At 44.8% G+C, this 25,093-nt stretch overlaps 1 protein-coding gene across 1 annotated transcript in view; it reads left to right on the top strand.

Moving 5' to 3' along the window:
- The window catches only part of MSRA (methionine sulfoxide reductase A), a gene marked incomplete at its 5' end in the record, with an annotated part of 234,870 nt that overhangs the window by 149,749 nt on the left and 60,028 nt on the right, over positions 1-25,093 (top strand). The window contains one exon of the mRNA XM_082277057.1: positions 2,191-2,297. Within this exon, the coding sequence (XP_082133183.1) occupies positions 2,191-2,297 (107 nt within the window). The remainder of the gene's footprint in view (positions 1-2,190; positions 2,298-25,093) is intronic.

Raw genomic sequence — 25,093 nt, 5'->3', positions numbered from 1 at the left:
TATTTCCCACCCAGATTTTGGATACTTTGGCTTTCAATCGTCCTTCCAAGTTAAACAACTTTGGCAAAACTGAAGAGCCTCATTTCTCTGGGTTTTTTTTCCTCTACAAATGTATTTTAATTTAGAGTCAGTTGTCCTCTTAACCTTCTCTTCAACAAATTAATTAAGCTGACTGACTCCCTGATAGTATGTCATGGTGGCACATGCAGATATTAAATAGTCTGATTTTCTCACTCAGAGCACTGTGCACGTGAGCTCATACCAAACTTACATTCCTAAATTCATGCTGGAAAGCATCACCCTCTGTAGTGATCCTCCATTCAGAGAGATGTTTGTAATCTCCTCCCTAGTTGGTTGTTAAATAGTTTGTTAAGCAATAACTAGATTTGTAAAATGTTAATGCTTAAATTCAAACCTCAATCAGCATTAACATATCTTGGCAAAACTAAAGCTTTCCTGGCCTGTCCTCATTTTATGCCAAACTGGTTTTACCAGAGCTCCTTTCCACCCTGGAAGAGCTTCCAAAGGGATAAGCAAAATATCCTCTGGTGGCACTCGACACTATTAAGTATTGATGAAGAACATTTTTGTTGTTTTTGTTATAACAATACATTTTAACAGCTAAAAAATAACCCAGATTATCAGAAAACTACATAAAATGTTTTGGAATCAGATTCTTTCATGTAACTGTTGGTCATCGAATGGAGTTTTCATCCTAATACATATTTTAAGATGCTTCTGTGTATTGTTGTTCATAAATATTTCAGGCAGTTTTTGTTTGTTTATTGTGCTATCCTTTAAATCATTTTTTTGTTGCCTTGGTGAGTCCAAGAGGGATAAATCCATGATTTAATGAGGAGTAGTGAGTTGATGGTGTCTTTTCCCTCCAGTACCACAGGCTCTTTCTCCACCCTCTGACCTTGGGCAGGGGGGTATCAGGACATCCATTTCCTTTTCCATTTCATCTCCACAATCCTGAGAGTTGATGGGAATCCTCAGAGTGTCTTCTTCAGCCTGATGGAAGCCACGAGACAAATCCTGATGATTTCCAATTTGTCTTGGATTGCAGCTGTTTGGGAGGACTCTGTTTAAGAAACTCCAGCTTTTTCACTCCCCCAAGTTCATTCGCACCACCAGACAAACTCAAAATTAACACATTTTGTTCCAGCAAAGCAAAAAGTTGTGTTCTTGAATGCAAAATTGGGAACAAGGTGGGAAAAGCGGGGACAACAAAGCTGCCAATGCAGCTGCAGAAGTGCGTGTCCAGAAAATTCTTGATGCTGAAGCTGCTCTGAGGCTGTTGTTTGACTTTATGGAATGATCCACAGCAAAGCTGGCTCACTGCTGCTGGAGAGAATGGGAATGGGAAGGGGAATGGGAAGGGGAATGAGAGGCAGCAGTGGCTTCCCAGGATTGCAGTGCCAAACCAGAGCTGGGCTGGTCACCTGAGGGGACAGTTGTCATCTCTCTGCTTTGACCCAGTGTTTTGTAGTTTTGTAGGTGGAATCCATCTCATATATTTCAAATTTATACATGAACAACTTCATGCAAGTCTTTTGAAAGGGTTACATGTATCAGCAGAAATATCACAAAATCCTGGTGCCGAAATTGCCCATGCACCCTGGCCTTGAACACCTCCAGGGGTGAGGAGTCCACAACCTCTCTGGGCAGCCTGTTACAAAAAAACCAATTTTTCTCCAAAGGTATTTGGAAAAATTATAAGTACTTGGTGAAATCAACATTTTTTTGTAACCATTTGCATGGTTCAAAATCTGTTTTTTTAAGAGTGCCTTGATTACAGTGACTGCAGCTTAAATAATTAAGATTTGACATCTGTATTTGACTATTGTGTGATGGAACAAAACTGTAAAATGCTCATATTTCATTTTCATGACATTTAAGCGGAGATACCAGCATTGAATCCCTTCAGGACTCTTTAACCAAAGAAAATACCTGGATTTCCTAAAAATACCTGCTGAGTGTGCATGGAAGAGACTGTGCTAATCCAACTGTGTGGAACATCCTGAATTTCGTGGGAGGTGTCCCATGGCAGGGGGTTGGAATGAGATGAGCTTTGAGGTCTCTCCCAACCCAGCCCATCCTGGGATTGTGTGAAATGTGGGTGTACTGAACTTCTCCCAGCACCCAGGGAGGGAGGGAGGCTGATCCCACTGTGTTCTCTCCCCCCAGGGATGCGGCAGGGGAACGATGTTGGCACTCAGTATCGCTCGGCCATCTACACCTTCTCCCAGGAACAGATGGAAGCTGCCCTGAGATCCAAGGAAGAATATCAAAAGGTAACACTGGGCAGGGGGTGGAATGGCTTCACCTGTGAGCACGAGGTCAAAGATGTCACCAGTTAACACAAAATCACTCCTTGTGCTGGGCACTCCCCATGCTGCTGTTGCAGCTCCTCAGTCCAATGCCCAACTTGCTCATAGTTGCTTTAAATTCCAGCTTTTAGGAATTTGTTTTTCATGTGAGTCATTTTATAACCATGCAGAAAGAAAAACAGTTCCCTTTTAGAGATATTTTGAGTCTCTTCTACAGATTTTTTATTTAATGTGAGTTTACCAGAACAGAAGTCTGTGGTCTTAAAGCTATTCAAGCTTCTCTGGACCCCAAACCCTGAAGGGTGTCCTCAAAATCGCAGATCCAAGAGTTCCTGTACATTCCTGATCAATAATTGAGCTTGATAACTCAGGATCACCCACCTGCTGCTTATGAGGTGCTTCTATCAAGCCATTCCACAAATGTCTTGGATGAGATGTGACAGCCTGTGACTTACTGAGAGTATTTGTTGTGACACAAGGGTTTGTGTGAGAGAAGATCAACCAATTCCCTTTCTGTACACAGAATTTTTCCCTATTTTCCAGAGAAGATGGATTCTGTCTCTTCATTGCCATGTTATTATTTAACTAAAGGCAGAGGGATTAGTATCCTGCAGTGTTGTTGCACTGTGGTTGCTGCCCAGTGCATTTGTCAATGCAAAATCCAGATTCTGCAGCAGAAAAATAGAAATTATTATCATTTATATGAAAAAACCCACTCACCTGGGACATCAGGGCAGTAAACTTAAGTACTACTAAAATAATGTCAGTGTTCATATGTTTAATTATTTAATTATACAATGACCTCAGTGGTGTTATGTTAAAGAACCAGGAGTTTTGGTGTATATTTGGTGCTAAAAGTAAAAAACTCTTTTTACATCAGCCAAAAGGTCCTGAAAGGCAGCAGTTTGGTTTTCACCAATGTGGGTATGACTGGGTTGAGCTCTGGGTGAGCTCCTAGGACTGGTGGCTATGTGCAGTTGGAATTATTTTGAGTGCAAAGAGGTGCTCAGAACTGCAGGTAAGTGATTTCCAGATCTGATACCTGTGCATGTAAATGAAGTTCTCAGTGACTTAAATTTTTTCTGATGGGGATAAGTCAGTCTTGCAGGTGTTTATCTGGTGGTTTTGGAAGATATTTATCATTCAAAACTTCTTTTTATTCATTATTTACCTTAGATCCACTGCTTTTCCAAATTCCTTTTATTCCTTTCTTTTAGCATCTGCTGACCAACATCACCCTGCAAATCTTACAGCTTTAATTTGCTTTCCCAACTCTATTATCCTCTGCCGTTATTTGTCATTAAATAAATACTGACATGAAAGCAAAATTGCCATGTGTGAGATTGCAATATGATATTACAGAAATTTCCATCATCAAATAGATTTCCTTAATGGCACCATTTAAAATTTACCTACTTTGAAAAGTGTGTGTAATTAGTACATTTGTATAATTAGGCACAACTGTAAGTGAGCACATGTAGAGTTTGTTTTTGCACTGAAGTGGGGAAGGAAGGGACGGTGTTGCCAGCTAAGGAAACCCAGCAAATATGCACTGAAATTCCTTAGGGATGTGTGTTTCCCATGTATTATTAACAACAATATCTCCAATATTATCTACTGGGGTATTGCAGGAGCGGTGGCATGGTTGTGTGGGAAACACACTGAGCAAACAATTTGTTCAGGAATCCCTTTTCATATTAAATGCTGTGCATTCCATTATTTTAATGTAAATGTAATACAGCCACTTTCCTTATTATGGCAGCAATTTAAAATAAATATCAAGCTTTTCTGGCAGTGACACATGCCAGATAATCATGGATAAAAATGTGGGAATGGCACAATTTTTCCGTGATAAGTAGTGGCGCCTGCAGCAAGGGAGGAAGGACTAACAAGTATTACAATAACTGCAGTGTGCATGGGTGACTCCAGAGTTTTTTGGCACTGCAAAAGAAGGAAAACCCCCCAAAATGTCATTTATTTTTTGTTCACTGAATAACTGTGCATGTGCTCTTAGATGTGTTTTGAGCTGAGGGCCTGGAAGACCCTTAAAAATGGCCTTCAACCAGAAAATGATGGGTTTGCTAGATGAGGTTTGGGTTTTTTCCCAACTGGCTCCTGGTGCCCAGGGAAGGGAACAGAGCTGGGGAAGGGGCTGGAGCAGCAGGAGCGGCTGAGGGAGCTGGGAAAGGGGCTCAGCCTGGAGCAAAGGAGGCTCAGGGGGGACCTTGTGGCTCTGCACAACTCCCTGACAGGAGGGGGCAGCCAGGGGGGAGTCGGGCTCTGCTCCCAGGGAACAGGGACAGGATGAGAGGAAATGGCCTCAAGCTGTGCCAGGGGAGGGTCAGGTTGGATACTGGGAAAAATTCTTCATGGGAAGGGTGGTCAGACATTGGAATGGGTTTCCCAGGGCAGTGGTGGATTGCCCATCCCTGCAGGGATTTAAAAGCCTGTGGATGTGGCACTGGGGAACATAGATCAGCAGTGGCCTTGGAGTGCTGGGGGATGGTTGGACTGGATGATCTCAGAGAGCTTTTCCAACCTCGGTGATGCTGGGATTCAATTTTAAGTGACAATAATCAGATTTATTACCAGGCTGTGAGTGAGACCCTTGATGTGCCCCGAGCCCAGGTATCCTGCAAGGTCACATGTATTTCAACTTGTGGAACTTGTTGCTGATTCCTGCAGCTGCTTTGAAAGCTGAGAAGTGGCAGTAGAGCACTAAGTTCACATCGAGCTGTGGGGCTGGAGCTGCTGAGGGAGCTGAGTGCAGCAGTCAGAGTCAGCTACTGGTGACAGAGACTGTAACACAATAGAGCTGCTGCTAAAGGGTGACACAATGGAAGTGTAATCAGAGAAACGTCAAATGAGGGCCAGGCCTTGGTGAAATCACTGTGAATGAGCTGTTCCAGCAGTTTTGCCCGAAGCTGAGGTTTTTTAATACAGGTGAACCTGAGGTTACTCAATTTTCAAGACAGTTGCTCCGCTGGGTTTGGTTTTCAAATGAATTATCAAGGCAATTGTAATCCAAAGAGTGAAATCAAGGGGGGAAGAAGTTTATTTTTTTTTCAGAATCAGACCTTGCAGTTGTTTTTTTCAAGCACTAGCACTAGCTTTTAAGGCTCCAAGAATACACTGAGTGCCTCCCCTCCATGGAATCACAGAACAGTTTGAGTTGGAAGGTGCCCTAAAGATATCCCATTCCACCCCCTGCCATGGGCAGGGACACCTCCCACTAGCCCAGGTTGCTCCAAGCCCCGTCCAACCTGGCCTTGGACACTTCCAGGGATCCAGGGGCAGCCACAGCTTCTCTGGGCACCCTGGGCCAGGGCCTCCCCACCCTCACAGCCAGGAATTCCTTCCCAATATCCCATCCATCCCTGCCCTCTGGCACTGGGAAGCCATTCCCCCTAGTCCTGTCCCTCCATCCCTTGTCCCAAGTCCCTCTCAGCTCTCCTGGAGCCCCTTTAGGCACTGGAAGGGGCTCTGAGGTCTCCCTGGATCCTTCTCTTCTCCAGATGCACGCCCCCAGCTCTCCCAGCCTGGCTCCAGAGCAGAGATTTTGGATGGATGTGTTCCATGGAATAAGGGAGGCAATGAATTAGCACTGGCCAGCAGAAGGTGCAACAACCCCTGCAGTTCAGCACTTTAGCAGACACTGGGAAGCTTCCATCAGCTTTCTGTGGGATGATGTGGGAATGAACCAGCAAAACCCTCAGGTGCAAAAATAAGAACTGAATACGAAGCTCTTAGGGAAAAGAGATTGAAAAGCTGGAGTTTCCAGAAGCATTCCAAAAGCAATGAGCTTTGGAAGTGGAGGTGAAGTGGTCAGGATTGTATTTGTCAAAGCTGGAGGAAGGGCTGTTTACAGACCTCTGGGATCGGCAGTTCTGAGTGGTTAATTCCATGAAGGAATGCCTGGCGGCAGGAATTCACAACCTTCATCTGTGTTTTTATCTGACGTGCTGTGTGAATTCGGAGCAGGCTTTGCCTGGGAGATGGTTTTTCATGTGATTTTTGTCTGGGAGAAGTTAAATAGCTCTTTTAAAATGAGATTGTTTTTATTAAAGCAATACAATAGTCAATAAAAAAATAACACCTGCTTACTCCTCTTCAAATTATGTCTAATTCAGAGCTTTATGTGTCAAATTATCTCTGCTTCACTCTGCTGTGAATGGCAACAACTTGATTCCTGATTGATGGTGGTGGCTCTTGTGGAGACAAGCATAGCTGATCTGATAAGCTGAGCCATTCTCTGGTTTGTAATCACTTCTCTGTGCTGCAGAGATACCCTTTGTGTGTTCATCCCTCTCGGAGAAAGCTGCATTTGGCTATGGATGAGGAGGTTTTGTGTGAGCAGTTGTGAAGTCTTTTCATGTTACTGTAAATGCAGAAAATTTGACTTTGTCACTCCGAGAAAATTTGGGCACCTCACAGCAGGAAAATCTCTCAAAACTAATCCTAATCCATTTCTTGATGACAGTGGCAGCAAGATAAAAGCATTAATGGCATGAACTTAGGATGAACTTGTGGATGTGTTTACCCAGACTTCAGCAAGGCCTTTGACACCATCTCCCATGGCTTATTCCTGGAAAATCCAGCAGCCCATGGCCTGGGCAGGTTCCCTCTGTGCTGAATTTAGAACTGGTGATGGCTGGGCACAGGGAGTGCTGGGGAATGATTCTGCACTTGGGTGACAACAGCCCCCTGCAGCTCCAGGCTGGGGCAGAGGGGCTGGAAAAGGCTCCTGGGGGTGCTGGTGACAGCATCTGGGCATGAGCCAGGTGTGCCCAGGTGGGCAAGGGGCCAGTGGCACCTGGGCTGTGCCAGCTCTGGGGTCACCAAGCAGGACAAGGGCAGTGCCCGTCCCCTGTGCTGGCCCTGCTGGGGCACCTCCAGTGCTGGGAACAGCTCTGGGACCCTCCTGACAGGAGAGACCTTGAGAGGCTGGAGAATGTCCAGGGAAGGGAACGGAGCTGGGAAGGGCCTGGAGCAGCAGGAGCAGCTGAGGGAGCTGGGAAAGGGGCTCAGCCTGGAGCAAAGGAGGCTCAGGGGGGACCTTGTGGCTCTGCACAACTCCCTGACAGGAGAGAGCAGCCGAGGGAGGGTCGGGCTCTACTCCCAGGGAACAGGGACAGGATGAGAGGAAACGGCCTCAAGTTGTGTCAGGGGAGGGTCAGGTTGGACATCAGGAGGAATTTCTTTGTGGAAAAGGTGATTAGATGTTGGAAGGGGCTTCCCAGGGAGGTGGTGGATTCCTTAAAGCCCATTTTATTCCACCCCCTGCCATGGTCAGGGACACCTTCCACTATCCCAGGTTGCTCCAAGCCCCGTCTAACCTGGCCTTGGACGCTTCCAGGGATGGGCGTTCCCTGAGGCAGAGAAGTGTCACCATCCCATGTGGAGTGCATCCTGCTACTATCCCTGTTCCCCAGGAATGCAGCACATGGTGCTTATTTTTATTAATGCTGAGAAAGGCAAGATTTTTTTTTTAATAGCTTTCAGTTCTGCATTTATTGTCTTCACTTGACAAAGGCCGGGCATTTGTCCTGGCCCTTTGACTGTTGCAAATTCAGCTGATCCTGCATTTGGAATTAGAACCAGGAACAGCAGGATGAAACCATACTTTGTATTTTGCAATCATTTTTTCATCTGGGAGGTCATGGAGGTCACCGAAGGAGCTGTTTGCTTTATTGCACTGGGAATGTGAAGTTTATATTGGACATTTAAACTAATGCTAGAAATTGCCCTGTAATAAACTAATGTAAATATCAAATGGATTTGACTCCAAGAGTGGGTTGTAAATAAAACATTTCCTGCTTTGTGTGGCTTGCCCTCTTCAGCTTGCCATTAATGTAAAAACACGCTGGATTTGTGTAGACATCCCATTTTCATGTCCTTAGGCAGATGAATTCTCAGTCTCTGGGGCAGATCTCCATGTTGCTTCAGAAAATGAAGATTTAAAGGGCTGAGCTGTTGTTTGAGGGGTCCTACCCTGTGTGACCTGGCCTCCAGCTGGGCACAGCTCTCCCGTGGGTCCTGGGTCATCCCAGTGCCAAGGAAAAGCAGCGGAATGTGCACTGATGCCAACACAGAGGTTAAATCCCTTCCCATCAGCCTGGAGATGTTCTCTCACATAGTTCAGTGGCATCTGGGATCCTTCTGACGGCTTCTAGTCCAGGCTTTTGAGTTTCTTGTTCTAATAATTATTATGCATCTGTTACAGTGCTCTGAAAGTGTCAGAAGCACATTAAATGTCAGGTGCATAAATGTGATAATGATTTTAATAATAGTGGTTTAAGTGTACACAGGATTTATAGGGAACAGGATGGAACTCCTTCTCTTCAGGAAGCTCTCAAGGAGTTTAGTTTAACTGAGAGATTAGTTATGGGGAGGACAGGATAAAATCGAAAAAGGTCAAGGTAAAAAGGAAGATGATGGTCATTAGTTGGTGCTGGTTAAAGACAACCCTTAAAACTGAGCTAAGCAAAAATTTCCAAGAAATAAACCTGAGGAATCATCTCCAGATGTGTTCAGTGTCATTATGTGTGAAAATGTTGGGTCTTAATTCTGCTCCACCCTTTGGATCCATCCATGCCCAGGTGAAGGATAAGGTTTGTAGTGGAACTCTCTGTGTGGACTGAGAGGAGGAGAGAGATTGGCCTGGTTTGAGGTTTCCATACAAATTTAAAAAATTGGGAAAAAGCCTTTTTAAAGTGACATGTGCATTTTTAATGAGCCATGGGAGCATTACTTCTGCTCTCCAAACAGTTTGTTTATCCCTAGTGCAGAGCTGTGAGATCCAAGAACACTCCTCAAACGTCGTTTTCTCAGGGACAGAAGTGTGCCTGAGCCAGGATTCAAATGAATACTCATGGAACACTTTCCCATTGTTTATCCAACTCTGAAATACAAAGCAAAAAATGTGTCTGAGCCTGATGACACTTCAGGAAGTTCTGAGCTTCACAAAGCTCTCATGTGAAAATGACAGATACTCAACATTTGTAAAATATCCTGCTCAGGCCTCTGAATATGGACATAGGAGGGCCCACTTTAACACTGAGGTCCCCATGATTTGTTAACCAGATGGTTGATAACCAATTGTATTGACAATTCATCCCTGCTGAAGTTGTTTTCCAGCTGATGTTACCATTTGCTTAAATAACACCCAAGATTCCCTCACAGGACCCAGTGCAGATCATCCATAAACTGTAAATCCAGAGAAACACCATTCGAATCCATGGAATTACTTTGGATTTCCAGTAATGCAATTGAGATAAAATTCTGGCCCAGGAGTTTGGTTCCTTGCAGTATTTTTGTTGCCCAAAGAACTGTCATAGGACTGTGTGTATTATTTTCTGTTTGAGGTGTGCCACTCCATCAAAGAGACCTCTCAGCTTTGGGGAAAACAAGTCAATACTTCCTGGAAGGAAAAATCAGAGGATGCTTTAGCCAGCAACGCTGTCATGTCTGCTTTGATCTTGTGATCTTTTTTCATCAAGATTTTTTTCTCCTTTATTGACTTCCACAGATCTCTTGTAGACTGGTCTTTCCTTTTGTTTTGTCATGGAATCATGGAATCCCTGAATGGTTTGGGTCTGAAGGGAGCTTAAAGCCCATCCCATTCCCACCCCCTGCCATGGGCAGGGACACCTCCCACTAGCCCAGGTTGCTCCAAGCCCCATCCAGCCTGGCCTTGGACACTGCCAGGGATCCAGGGGCAGCCACAGCTTCTCTGGGCACCCTGTGCCAGGGCCTCCCCACCCTCACAGGCAAGAATCTTCTGTCATTTGGTCTTGTCCCACATCGTTTTCTTCCTAGTTCCACATTTTCCAAGTCTTCAGATTTTCCACTTTTTTTTCTCAGGCCTGTGTTTCTGAAAAACCTTCCTTTTTTTTTTTTTTTTTTTTTTTTTTTTTATCCTTGCAGACAAAAACAAACTTGTATTTTTTCTAGCTGACTTTTATTAGGTGTCATTTACTCACTGGGTCTGAAAGTAAATCCAACTACCCAACATACGGTGGACAAAAGATATTCCCTTTTCCTGCTGCCTAAAGCATCCTGAGATACCTCCTATGGCAGGAGCATGGATTTATGTGCAGGAAGAGTCACAAAGGCTGGGAAATCACCTTCAGTGAATCCCTGCTTCCAGCCCCAGTATTAAATCCAGTATTTAATCCTGACCTTTCCCTGAGCAAGCAGCTTCCTATGGATTTCTGGGGTTGATGTATTTCCATTGTGGCTGCTCCTTTCTCCTGTGCTTTGATTATTTTTAGTTGGCTCCATTAAACCAGGTCTTTTTCAAGTGTTAAAGGAGTTGTGTTTAAGGTGTGCACAGAAGGAAAACTGTTTTACACATCAAGAACCTTTGTGAGGTGGTGGGGAAGGGCAGGAGGAAGAGCTGTATCCAGACAATGGGTGAAGGTGGAATTTTGGATTTTTTCAGGCGAGGAATGGAGGCGATTTGGGATTTAACTCCATTCCAATGATCTCAGTGGTCCAGGGCAGTAACTCCGACCTTCATGTGATCTCCCAGTTGTACCAGCACTAATTTTAAAATTATTTCTAAGCCTTGATTACTGCAATTCACAATGATTCTGGTGAAAATCCATCTTAATCCAGTTTACATTCCCTATATTAATACCATTTTTGCACTTCTTTTTTTAATTAAAACAATTACATAATACTTAATCAAACACAGAATGCTCACGGCGTTGGATCTGCAAATTTTCCTGTGTCAGCTGAACTTATGATGGCATCAAAGACAGATGTTGAGTTTATATTTGACCTGTTTTCTACAAAAACATTGATTGGCACCAATTACATTCTTTATCATTTGAATGTCTGTTCTTTTTGGGGGATGGTGGTTTTGTTTGTTTTGGGGTGTTTTTTTTTGTTTTTTTGTTTTTACCCACATACAAATTGGACCAGTGTTGTCTTAACTTGTCCCTTTTAAAGTGCTGCAGGGAACTGGTGCTCATTCCCTCTTCTAAAATTTTCAATATTAGTCCTCTACTGATTATGTAAAACCCACATTTTCTTCAAAAAGCTGAAAAATTAGACAAATTTGGGTTTATTGGCCAGTGCTTCATGCTGAAGGACACCCAAACTTCAAGATTTTTGCACTCCTTAAAAATACCGTTCTAGAGGGTCTTTTTAATATGGAGAACACAATATTTGAATTTATATATATATTTATTAAATATTTAATAAATACAGTTGTATTTATCACAAATGGCTGAGTGACTGTCCTAGAAATTTAGAAAACTCAGTTTTCTCCAGCAGTGACAACTTTCAGCCCAAACCATGAAGTTTGGTGGCGATTAAAACACCCAAAGAAAAATTCTGGAAAGAAAAAAGAGGAGTTGGAAAATTGCAGTGAGGGTTTGTAGCATCCCTCCTCCTTCTCCACACACACACACAAATGTGCACTTTTAACATCATCATCATTTTATTTTCTGTAATATTTTTTATTTTTATCTCAATCAGCTAATTATATCCTGGGTGGTGATTTTTCATCCAGCTCTTCTTGCTGTTATATGTAAGTGGCTGCTTTTTTATGTGCCAACAATCCTAGGAAATATATTTCCCCATTATCCCGTGATATATTATTATAGGAAAAACCTTCATTGCGAAATTAGGGGATTTTCCAGGGCTGGAGAAATCCTGATTTCTTTCATTGCCCTCTAGTGGGCTCGAACTCTTCTGCAAGGGCAGGGAATGAGGAGCTTTCCCTTTCTCTTTGTGCCACACAAACCATCAGGTTTTGTATAATTTCAGTTATTTGTCCATATTTGTGTGATTTCTAGAGCACCATTTCATGGATCAGATACGGCAGAATTATCCTGCTGGGGTTTGTAAATCATGACAAAAAAGGGATTCTGTGCTTTTCATATTTTGCTGGGGAAAGCAGGAGATGGGCATGACCCAGATGAACATTCCCCAGGTGAGTTTTGGGAGTGACACTCGTAGATGTTGGGCTGGCATTGGAATATTTGCAGTCTGGAGAAGCAGATATCAGGTTTTTATAATTTTCTGCTGTTGTAGCTGTGTCAAATTGTGAATTCATCCCACAGTCCAGCTGAAGGAGGGCTTGGCAAACCTTCCATCCCATTTATTTGTGGTAGAGTCCTAGAGTAGCTTGGGTTAGAAGGGACCTTAAGGATCATTTAGTCCCACCCCTTGCCATGGGCAGGGACACCTTCCACTATCCCAGGTTGCTCCAAGCCCTGTCCAACCTGGCCTTGGACACTTCCAGGGATCCAGGGGCAGCCACAGCTTCTCTGGGCACCCTGTGCCAGGGCCTGCCCACCCTCACAGCCAGGAATTCCTTCCCAACATCCCATCCATCCCTGCCCTCTGCCACTGGGAAGCTCCTTGTTCTGTCCCTCCAGGCCCTTGAGGCAAAGAGAATAATTTTGAACAGTAAGATCAAAGGAGGTCAAACATGGCTCGAGATTGGTTGTTATTATTTTTTATTTTGAATTCCAAACAATTTACAAATGTATAGCATATCATAATGTGTTATGGCTTGCTAGTCTTAAAATATGAGTGACTTTTTGATGTAAAATCCCTGTTTAATATATGTTGGCTTCATACAATGTCGTATTTCTGCACTATCCTGGAAAGAGAGGGAGGGAAAAAGCTCTAAAGGGCATTTTGGAAATGACAGCATAATTCTGTCTCAGATACGTGGTTTAGGTCAGGCATTAATTTACATCATGAGAAAATCACGGTGTTCATTAGAGAGCAAAGCACAAGGGAGTCAAGCACCTGTGCAAGAGGCAAAAGCAGGTTTGCTTAGAGTCACAGAATCATGGGATTGTTTAGTTTGGAAAAGAACTCGGAGATCATCCAGTCCGACTGTTCCCCCAGCACTGCCAAGGCCAGCACTGAGCCGTGTCCCCCAGTGCCACATCCACATGGCTTTTAAACCCCTCCAGGGATGGGGACTCCAGCACTGCCCTGGGCAGCTGTGCCAGGGCTGGACAACTTTTTTGGGAAAGAAATTATTCCTAATATCCGATCTAAACCTCCTTGGCACAACCTGAGGCCATTTCCTCTTTTCCTGTGTGATGGAATCACCATCCACAAACGATGGTTGTGTATCCACTGATGTGATGGGTGTCGCATTTGCTGAATTCCAGTGGATTGGAATCTCCCTGGTTTGCCAGGATGTTGAGAAACAATGGAAGGCGGCTGGGGGAGTGCTTCGGGCAGCTCCCTCAGCACCTCTGGCTGGATCCCATCTGACCCCATGGGCTTGTCTTAGTGGTGTAGCAGGTTGACAACCACGTTGGATTATGGGATTCATTCTGCTCCCTGTTTCTGTCTGAAGAACAACTGGTCTGACTGTTAAAGACTGAGGCAAAGAAGGCATTAAGTACCTCCACCTGCTCCTCATCCTTTGCTGTTCCTTTCCCCCTGCACCCAGCAAAGGATGGAGATTTGCACATCCGTGTTTGCGATGTGCATTGAGAGCGGCAGGGAAAAAATCCTGCAGCTTTGCACTTTCCTTCAGGAATGACTCACTCCCTCTGGTGGGAACATTTCATTCGGAACGTGTGATGCTGCTTTCCCTCCTCCTCCTGTATCCACCCCCTTCCCCACATTCCCATTCCTGCTGCTCTGTGTCTGACATCTGCTCTGTGTGCTGCAGAGCGGCGCTTTGGTTTCTATGGTAGCTGCTGTAGCCACTGGACCCATGGACTGGGAGGGAGAGGAGGAAAAAAATGCTCCAAGTGTCCAGATTCAGGTGCAGGTTCAATCTCCCTTGGCCAGAGGGCTGGGATGTGTTGGGAGAGGGTGTCCCAAGGGTAGGTCACTCCCACGGCCAGCAGCTGCCAGGACATTCCAGGGTCCTTTCCTTTCTTGTCCAGTGAAAAGGGCCTGCAAGACAGCAGTGAAGTGGAGGGTGTGAATAGCAGCAGGTTTTGGGATGGGTTGAACTTCACGTTTCTTTTTGTCTTGTTTAGGTCTTCAGTTTGCAGGGAACTCCCCTTGGCTTCTGCCTTTAAGATGGTGAAAATGCAGATGCCAGACCTAAGATATTGTAATTAAGTGTCTATTTATAACAGAGTTTGTCATTAGAATTATCATGTCATTTTTTAAACAAGGGAGGATAATGCCAGTTCACAATCTACACCTGTAGCTGTTGATTGTTTTATTTTTAAAATTATTTTAAACACAGTTCTTTGATTTGTTCTGGCTCTGAATTAATTAAGAAGCCTGATTTAGCATCCTGCCACATTGTCTGGGGCTTCTTCACTCCTCCATCCCCTCAGGTACAAACACCAGGATTCTGAGCTGGTTCACTTCAGCTAAAAGGGAGTTGACTGAAATATAGAGCCCACTTCTTCATGTTTAAACATTCTTTATAGAATGGAATCAGAATAAGGATTTTGCAACAATTCCTTCATGGAAATGTCCAGCCCTGACACAGCTGCCCAGGGTATCCCCATCCCTGGAGGGATTTAAAAGCCATGTGGATGTGGCATTTGGGGACATGGCTCAGTGGTGACCTTGGCAGTGCTGGGATGGTTGGACTCAGTGATCTCCAAGGGCTTTTCCAACCTTAATGATTCTGTGGTTCCATAATGTTATTATGTCACACCATTGCAAAGATAAATCTATTTTAGAGCAGTTTTTTCATGGGAAACAATGCCAGTGGGAGCTGGGTTCCACAAATTCATAATGAACTTGGTAAATCACAAAATCATGGGATGGTTTGGGTTGGAAGGGACCTTAAAGATCATCTCGTTCCAACCCCTGCTATGGGCAGGGACACCTGGGAGAGGACCAGTTGTCAGGGTTGAAGACTGTGCCTCCCATACCCGTGTGTGGTGTGTGGACACACGGATGATCCTGAGCTCTGACACATCTCCAGAGAGACAGGTCCTGCCTGAGTGAGGGGAATTTAGTGCTGGATGTACTTTAGAGAACTCTGAAGAGCTCTCTTTATGACAAACGAACAAGTCCTTTTCAGGTCCATGCTTCTTTTATTTCTTTTCATTGAAAAATGGTTTTTGTTCCATTTCCTGTAATCCTTGGAATTTCAGGATGCTAAGGCCAAGTGTTTTTTCTTATGTGAAGACTATTTTACATCTTCAGCATTCCTGCTGTACTTTGTATGATTCTATTATCCAGCTGTGTTTGCACCTTGCATCTTTCTTTTCATTCCATTTTGTCACTTATTCCCATTTAATTCTATATAATCTTTCCTGGAGTCTTTATCAGCAAGCCAGACCTCAGATCCCCTCAGCCTAAGTAGTTGTCAATGAGTGATGAATCCTCTAAAATCAGTTTGAGTCTGGTGTCTCTGGAGCTCTGGTGCTGTTCTAAAATAGCCCAAATTGGATTTTTTTATGGAAAAATATGGCAAGTTGGATTTTTTATGGAAGACTATGGCACAAGAAGAGCCTTTACCACAATCCTTAGTATTTATGGTTGTCTCCCAACTTTAAGGTGCTGCTTGTCTCCCTGTTTTATCCTCAGTCTTGCTTGTGTTCCCATCTGTTGTATGGACCCTCTTCCATTTGCCTGGAAATCCCAGCCACCTTTAAGGACATTTCATTTCTATTTATCATTAGCAGTCCTTATAAACACCTTTTTTTCCTTTTTGTTCCCCTTTTTGCCTGTGAGCAGAAAGGCTTCACAGCCTCTAAACTGACTCAACTCTGACTTGAATCCCTTGAGGTGCCACACTGGGTAGATCACATGCAGAATCACGGAATCATTTTAGGTGGGAAAAGGCCTCCAACATCATCAGTTCCAACCTTTAAATCCTACCCGTGCCTTCTAAATGTAGCCAAAAAATAAAGTTAGATCTCTTTAAAAGATGATAAAGTTATCTGGGTCCTCCCCCTCACAGAATCATTGAGGGTGGAAGAGACCTTCTAGGTCGTCGAGTCCAGCCTGTGACCGATCTCCAATTTGTCACCCAGCCCAGAGCACTGAGTGCCACGTCCAGGCCTTCCTTGGACACCTCCAGGATGGCTCCCTGGGCAGCCCTTCCAATGTTAAACAACCCTTTCCGTGATGAAATTCCTCCTGATGTCCCGCTGGACATCATGGAGGGGCACGGTAGATTCCACCTGGTTTCCATTATCCCATAATGGTGCATAATTGCCATAGCCTCAACTGAAAATTATATTTTTTGGAACTAAGATCATCCCACCTTTTCCATTATTTGGCTCTTTTGCACCAGTTATTTGTTTTTCTTTCTTGAGTTTAGTTTATGACTTATGTGTCTAGGTATGGATGAATGTTAGAAGATTATATTAAAAAGGGGATCAGCACGTCGCAATGATCTATTAAATAGTGTAATTCATCATTGTGCAGAGGCCATCATTAATTTAATTTGTTTAATTAAAATAGCCCATTAAAATGGATTTAGTTACTGGCACCAAACCACTGCTGGCTTCCTTTTTGTTACTGGGACATTTTATTATACAAAGTCTCACCAAATTCAACATTTTGCTAATTGAGTCAGTGGTTCAATTTGAAATTAGTGTTGCTGGGAAGGAGAAACAAATCAAATAGAGAACCTCATTAGCATTTAGGACTTAAAACAGGGGGTTTCCTTATTTCCCTTTTAGTGGCTGTGAGCAGGAGGTCAGGTTGTTCTGCGAACATTAAAAAATGTCATCCCCCGACCTGCTGTTTGCCTGACAGTGCCTCGTGTTTATCCTGACAGGAAGAAGCAAACAAAACAAAATGAAAAGGTAATGAGGTAGAGCACAGAGGGGATGGGAAATCTTCCCCTCAGAAAGCTCTGCAATGTTTATTAATGCTGCTGGGTCAATGGAAAAATGCAGCCTGAAAAAAAAAAAAAAAAAAAAGCCATGGAGTGTTTTTCCATTTCAACTTGTCCTTTTGGAATTTGCCCATGGTAGAAAAGACAAAAATGAAATAATTCCATCTCTGAACATAAAAGCACAAAATATATTGTGGTCAACAGGTTTCACTTCTAATGTGGTTTTGTAACATCATGCACGGAGTGGAGAAAGTCCAGTTTTACCCTTTCAGTAAAGTCTTTATTGTTAAGAATTACCTTAGAATCATGGAATGATTTAGATTGGAAGGGACCTTAAAGCTCGTCCCATTCCACTCCCTGCCGTGGGCAGGGACACCTCCCACTAGCCCTGGTTGCTCCAAACCCCATCCAACCTGGCCTTGGACACTTCCAGGGATCCAGGGGCAGCCACAGCTTCTCTGGGCAACCTGTGCCAGGGCCTCCCCACCGTCACAGCCAACAATTCCTTCCCAATATCCCATCCATCCCTGCCCTCTGGCAGTGGGAAGCCATTCCCTTTGTTCTGTCCTGTCCCTCCATGCCTTGGCCCAAGTCCCTCTGCAGCTCTCCTGGAGCCCCTTTAGGCACTGGAAGGGGCTCTGAGATCTCCCTGGAGCCTTCTTTCCTCCAGGTGAACACCCCCAGCTCTCCCAGCCTGGCTCCAGAGGAGCTCCAGCCTTTGGAGCATCTCCATGGCCTCCTCTGGACCCACTCCAGCAGCTCCATCATAGCCCTCACCTTCCCGCTGGCTTTTCTTTCCTCCTCCCTTGCTGTTCACATTCTTCTTTCTCCTGCCATCTTCCCTCTTTGGTTGACTTTGTGGGACCTTGAAGTAAAACCCCCAAAGCTTTTGTTCTCTACAAAACCCCAGTATGTGCCTGTGCTCTGGCCTGGCTGTTCCACCCTGGACGAGTTGCTCCAGTTTCTAAAACCTGAAGACAAATGTCTGAGGCCTTGGTAATTCTGTAGGAGATGGTAGAGGAAAAATCTGGTTGCCTGATGTAGCACCTGGTGCGATTTGTGACTCTTCAGACATTTGTGTGGGGCTGTGTAGGGTGAAAGAATGTGGAGGAGGTCTGCAGGCTTCTGGGTCAGTGGAAGGAAATCAGAGCGAATCTGAATTTGGGCAACTGAATCCAACCTCCAGTTTACCGGCAGATCCCTCTGCTGTAGGATCATGCACAACTGGGTCATGGAGTGAGCTACAGTTATTTGCCCCCAGTTTGGGCTGTTTTAGTCTCTGTTACAGATCCAGGTGGAAACCAGGCTGACCATGCTGTGCTAAGCCTGGCCTGGCCTGGGCCCAGGTGCTGCCCCGCCCTGTGCACCCTCCTCAGCTGTTGGACTGTTGGAGTGGTCACTGATGGTTTCAGCTTTGTGTCACTTAGGAGCTCTAAAGCCCAGGAGAGGTCTGAGGGTGACAAGGGGACAGTTCCCAAGAGGCAGTTCCAGCAGGACTGGACCCTTGGGAACAGCAGGGTCTGGCTGCTTGGACGTGAGCCCAGCTGCTCATCTGGACCACAGTGACTGATGGATGACTCAGCACACTTGGTTTCCCAGGATGAATGAAGCCATTCCACAGAATTACTTCCAGGAATGAGAAGGACTTACACTGGCTCCTTGGATTGTGATGAAATCAAGGAATACTCCTACATAACTCACCTCATGCAGATGGATGTCGTCATGCCTGCTGAGAAAATTGATGGAATATTTGGCAAAAACCCCATAACTTTCCCTGGATATTTTCAATTATCTAAGCAGACAAGGACCATTGGATGGGGCTTACAGCAACCTGGGCTAGTGGAAGGTGCCCCTGCCCATGGCAGGGAAATTGGACCAGAAGAGCTTTAAAGGTCCATCGCAGCTCAAACCATTCTGTGGTTCTGTGACCTGGGGACCCTTCTGGGTGGCACTGTGAATTGTGGTGGCCGACTGACCAGTGGTACAAGGGACAGAGAGCATTCTTGGTAAGACAGTCTCTGGTGCCAAAGACTTATTGGTTATGGTGGGGGAAAGAAGCCTCACCCAGAATGCCTTGTTCAGTTATGTCGATGTACCCCAGTTCAGCTTCCCTGGCTGGCTCCTGGTGTTAGCCACACCTCTGTACTTAAGCCTGAGCTGTCACATGCTCGGGGTCATTGGCCTCTGGAAACCTTCACAAGTTGTAGCAGTAAACTGCTTTCTGTGGAACTCTAAGCAAGGACCCTTCTCAACTCTTTAATATTACTGGAGCCATCCCTGCGGCTGTGTGCTCATGCACGTGAGCCACGAAGCCGGCAGGGAACCCAGTAATAGGTGGTGCCACACACTGGGCACCATTTAATACTGTCCCTGCCCGGCTCCGTGGGGTCCCACGTGCTCCCACAGACACACGGGTGGGTTCAGTGTTATAGTCGGTAGCAAAGAGTCGAGAAGGGCATTTGCGTGCGTTCCGGCAGGAGCATTTTGATGCCTTTTCCTGGTCTTAAAATCAAGAGTCAAACATGGTTAGAAGGGGAAAAGGGATTTTACCTTGGTATTTATTTTAAGGATCCTTAGGTGCACACGTCTAGGTCATGTGCATTGAGATGCACCCTGCCGAGTGTCCCCCAAGGATCGGGTATAACATTATAGATTTTACTAATTAGCATATCTATCAAAGATTCCCCAATGAGAGGCTCAAGTGAGCCCCCCTCCCCAAGGAACCTTCCCCTGGATGGTTCTATCTCGGTTTACAGAATGTGTTCTGGAGAGGACCTTGGGCCCTGGGGCACACTGATCCCTAACTACGAAGCTTCTAAAATGTTGAGTCTCCTAGCTTGACAAACAAGTCCAAGAATGTAGGGAAAAAGCACTAGGAATACAAAAGTTGTAAGAAGGTATAACAGGGGTATAAAAGAAAAGGCAAAAAATCTTCATGGCATCAATTTATTGCTGCTACACTGCTGAAGGTTGCAGAGGCAAATACCAACGTGATCCTGAAGCTCACAGTTTTATCCAGGGACGGGGAAAAGGTGGGAGCAGGGAACGGGGACCAATGGGGAGCTTTGGGGGAGTGACGAGGGGTAGAGGCCAACCGGGGAATCCAAACTGGGACAGATTAAGACAACAGAACAGGCATCCTGGGGGAAGCCTTCTGCTCACCCTAACATGAAGTGGTTCCTGTGGTACTGGGGACTTGTCTTGCTGAAAACTCTCTGTCCCTTGTAATGTGTGTTCACCGGCCACCACCACAGTGAATCACTGGGTGACACTGGGTAAATCTGGGATCTGTTGACCAAATTATTTTCTGTCGCACTTGAGGAATGGGGTGATGAGGGAACATGGAAGTATTGAGTACAAAAAGACTGTGATTTGTTATCTAGCAAACAAGCTGAGCAAGGAAAGAGATTCTTTTCTAGAAATAGTAAAAGTAAATATCAGGAAGAAGGTAAAAAGCCGTTTAAGGGGAAGAACAACTTTTTAGCACAAATCCAGGTGGGTATAAATTGCCCATCTTTGTGTTTAGGATTGGAAGTCAGATGTTTTATAATCATTAGAGCAGCTGGGTTCAGGAACAGCTGTCCAAACAGAATAGAAGAGGTGAGAAATCTGACAATTTATGCAACAGGGTGTGCAAAGTTCATGAAAGGATGGATGTGAGTTTCCAGTGGCAGGAAACCCAATTTGATAACACAGGAGGAGGTTTTCCAAACCTGCACTGCAAAGTGCTGCTATTTTATGAACTTATTTCTCCTCAATTTTTTCCCATTTTAAAAGAGCTGGGACTGCATTAAGCCATTGTACTGCATCCCGTGCCTGGCCTTTATGAATTTATAGATTAATTGGGAGAGCCATTTGTTGATCAGTATTCAATTTCCTAGGCCCTATGGTTCAGCCTGTTTTGTGTATCCCACTATTCCCAGCTGTTTGTGCAACGTCACAAGTTGCAAAGTCAGATGGACTGAAAAGATTTGATGTACAGAAAATCAGCAAATTCTGTGGCCAGGGAGAACTCCAAGGTCTCCCTGGAGCCTTCCCTTCTCCAGGCTGGATATTCCCAGCTCTCCCAGCCTGTCTCCAGAGCATCTCCGAGGCCTCCTCTGGACTCACTCCAGAATATCATATGATATACACACTTACACATAGGCCTGTTTATTTTTTTAACTAATTTTACCATTTCCAGTGTAAAAATATTATTGGAAATTATATGCTCTAACATAAACAGGAAGTCCAACCAGTTCACCAGCATAACATAGATGTAGAATTTATTTCCACCACTGAATTCAGAGGGAATACAGATCACAAGCAGCTGAAAGACTGAAATCAGCCTTTTCAGATATTGAATAAATAGAATAAAAAGGGCTGTATTCATGGAGTAAAATGATAGTCTGTGGATGGATGCAAAAGGGGGTCTAGAGCTTTTTTTTTTTTTTTTTTTTACAATTTCAGGCTTCATTTTGCCAAAGATATCAAGTAAATCCTAGATATTGGTGGCCCATGGGGTCTGCTGAAGGAGTAGAGCTTTCCTGTCAGGAACCATATTTAATTCAGGTGATCAGAGTATCTGAAAACACTGCTGAATATTCCAGCATATCCCTGATGTGGAGAACTGGATTGCAAATGCACTTTGATTCTTTTTAACCTACGAGGTTAATTATTGCTTTGATTATAGAGCTGGAGTTGCCATCTGTCACAAGCTCTGTGGGATGACCAAGCTTCTTTTGGCATTGTGGTTTCCTACATATAATGTTTGTTATTCCCAAAATAATACAATGTGGGACAGATACTATCATCCTGGGACTGCCTGCCATGTGATGGCTTTCTCATCCTCACACTGCACTGATAATGCAATTCCATTTCCATGTGCCACCATTAGGCTGTGAGGGATGTGATATTACTTTGTGCAGAGCTCAGAGAGAGGGAGAAGCGCTGCATCCCACTGATAGATATGTGTAATTAATATTATTTCCGTGGAGAAGTTTGCCAGGAGCTTTCTGGAAAGTTGAGAAAAGAGGGTGGCACTATCAGATGAAACTATTTTCATTTTGTTGAGATCCTCCTGAGATCTACCATAAAACAACCCTTTTCTCCTGGGCATTGGGAAGCCAAAAGATCAAATCTCCTGATGCTGACCAAGGTGGGGAAGCACTGGAATGGCTTCTAAGAGGAGCTGTGGCTGCCCCTGGATCCCTGGAAGGGTCCAAGGCCAGGTTGGATGGGGCTTGGAGCAACCTGGGATAGTGGAAGGTGTCCCTGCCCATGGCAGGGGGTGGAATGGGATGATCCTTAGGGTGCTTTCCATGCCAAACCATTCCATGATTCCATGATTCTATCACTGTATTACAAAGGAAATGCAGAAACACATCCAGGTTTGTTGGAGGCTTTGCAGTTAAACATTTAACTAGCATCCAAACTGGAAACACTTCCAGGTGAGAAAGCAAAATATGTGGAATTGTCACTAAATGAACAGGCAGCTCTGTTATCCCTTAGCTCAAGTCTTAATTGAGCTTGGGCTGTAATTCTGGGAGAACACATTCCCATTGGTGGCCTTGCTGTGACAAGGACTGCAGCTAGTGGGAGAAATTTGGGAAAAAACTCACATTCTGGGCCAGAACTAAATTAAAAGCTCATTTCATACACTGGCAAGTTCGTGCAGTCACACCACCAAAGCCTTGTGCAGGTATTTTTCCCTGAAAAACAGGTAGAGGAAATCTGTGGGATGTGTCACTCTTTCCTGTTTGCTGTTAAAAACATCCCTCCGTGTGCCATCCCACCCGGTCACTCCTTCCTTCTTCAGGCTTTTCCTTGGCATTTCTTAATCTAGAACCAATAAGGAATATTTGAACTCAAGATGGGTTTGTGGAACAACTTCAGAAGTGTTGGATTTTTTTCCCCCATGTTTCACATTAAGCAAATCAACCCTAAAGGAGAGGGCTGGGGTGTTACCTCCTTTTTCAGTTTGTTGAAGTGTTGCTGATGTAAATCCTTCTGACCATCTCCAATCTCACAAAAAGGAGGAAAATAAAAGATGAAAAATTAATTGTCAGCACCTTTCATGATGAGCTGTACTGACAAATTATGGTGTCTGTCTACAGGCAGTGAATAAAGTGCTTGGGATTTCAAATTCTGGGAGACGGGAGATAAGAAAAAAAATTCCTTGGGTGTTTGGGTTTTTTTTTAACCCCTTTTTCAGAGTTTTCCTGTGGAACACACTGTAGACAAACTCCGAACCCCCGTTTACAGCACTTTGCAATTAAATTCCCATTGAAACCACAAATGGAAAAATCAATATGCTTCGTCCAGTGTGTCTAAAGTTCCTCAAATACAACCTGAAAAAGGACAGGCTGGCAGTGCCTTTGCCCCCTCCCTTGTTCAAAAAACCAGATATTTTAGTGTCTCGCCTCTGCAACTTGAAATGAACTTAGACCTGTGTTCCTCCCCTTCACACCTTCTCTAGTGGGAGGTGTCCCTGCCCATGGCAGAGGGTTAGAACCAGATGATCTTTACGATCCCTTTCAACCCCAAACCATCCTGTGATTCCGTGATTAAATGTGACTTCTTAGAACCTCCCTGGTTGTGACTCTGGGTGCGTGTTTTTCCCAGCTGTTCTGCCAGCATGACACCAATAAAAGCGAAATCCTCCTTGGGCAGAGCAGCCGAGGCTCTGCCGGTCCGTGTGTGCTCCGGGCCCCCTCCAGCCATGCCCGAGGCAGCTCTTGCAAGTCCCGAGCTCTTTCCTAGGGGAACTTCAGAGGATGCTCAAGGAGCTTTGCAATTTCAGATGAGGTGGCGGGATCGGATCCCCGGAGTATCGGGGATGTTTTTGCTGACCCGTCTTTGCCGGCAGCAGAGGCGGAGCGTGAGCCCAGCTGCGGCGTCAGCATCATTTTAATTAAATACATATTGCTTTATTTAGCTGTGCACCGCTTTATTTGATGGCACCGCTCCTATTACTGCTTCCAACGGAGGACTGGAATGCAAATGGAGAGAATTTAAGTGCAGGGAGCAAAGGATGGTGTTAAAGTAGGAGAAAACATCCAAATGAGACGTGGGGAGAAGAGCCGAGGCTGGCTGATGTTACTGTGATGGCAAACTTGGCTGAAATGTGCATTCACCCATCATCTCAACTCCTCCTGTGCACACAGATCCCATTCCCAGCTCCTCCCGAGCCTGCAGACTGTCACCACAGGCTCGGGGTGCTTGGGCAGCGTTATTAAAGCAGCATTAGTATGCAGGGAGATGCTCCTCGCCCTGCCAGAGCGGGGCTGCCAGCGCTCCCTCCTTTTGTTATGACAGCGCTGCTCCTCACGCTTTGAGGCAGGGCTAATGAGACTTAAAAGCAGAGCTAAATTAGGGAGATGGGGAAGTGAAGGCAGGGGTAGAGACCGGCTGGGCTGATGGAAAAACGTGGGCTGGTGGGAAAGGCAGAGAGAGAGGGAATGGAGACACGGAGAGGCCCATGGGAGTTGGGCTGCGTGAACAGGGCAAGAGAGACTGAGCAGGAGCTGAAACTTACTCTGGGTCTGGCATAATAAAGGTGGCTGAGGGGTCAGCATTAAGAACTAAAAACTGAAATAAAAAAACAACCCAAAATTTGCAAAAAAAAAAAAAAAAAAAAAGAGAACTCAGTGAAATGATGCTCTCGGGCACATGGTAAGATCCTTGAGGGTGTCCTGTGCAGAGCCAGGATTTGGACTCAATGATCCTTGTGGGTCTGTTCCAACTCAGGATATTCTCTGATAGATAAGAAAGAGACTGAGGAATAAGGAGGATATAACACACAAAGAGAGATAAATGGCTGGGAAACTGGAATATGTCTGCTAGAAGGAAAGAACATTCAAGCCATCTCTTTTTTTCCTACAGATTTTAGACCATGAGTGCTCCTAACCAAGCAGACACCGCAGTCCTGGTCCTATATGGTATTTTTTAACACTTGCCAAATGGTGTCTGCTAGCTTGTAACAGATGTAAAGGATTATTTCCCAAATCTGCAAGAATTGTCACTTTGC

This window comes from Coloeus monedula (assembly GCF_965178545.1).
Source record: "Coloeus monedula genome assembly, chromosome: 2".
Taxonomy (NCBI): Eukaryota; Metazoa; Chordata; class Aves; order Passeriformes; family Corvidae; genus Coloeus; species Coloeus monedula.
Note: the sequence above shows the minus strand (reverse complement) of the source record. Positions and strands in the feature narration are given on the sequence as shown.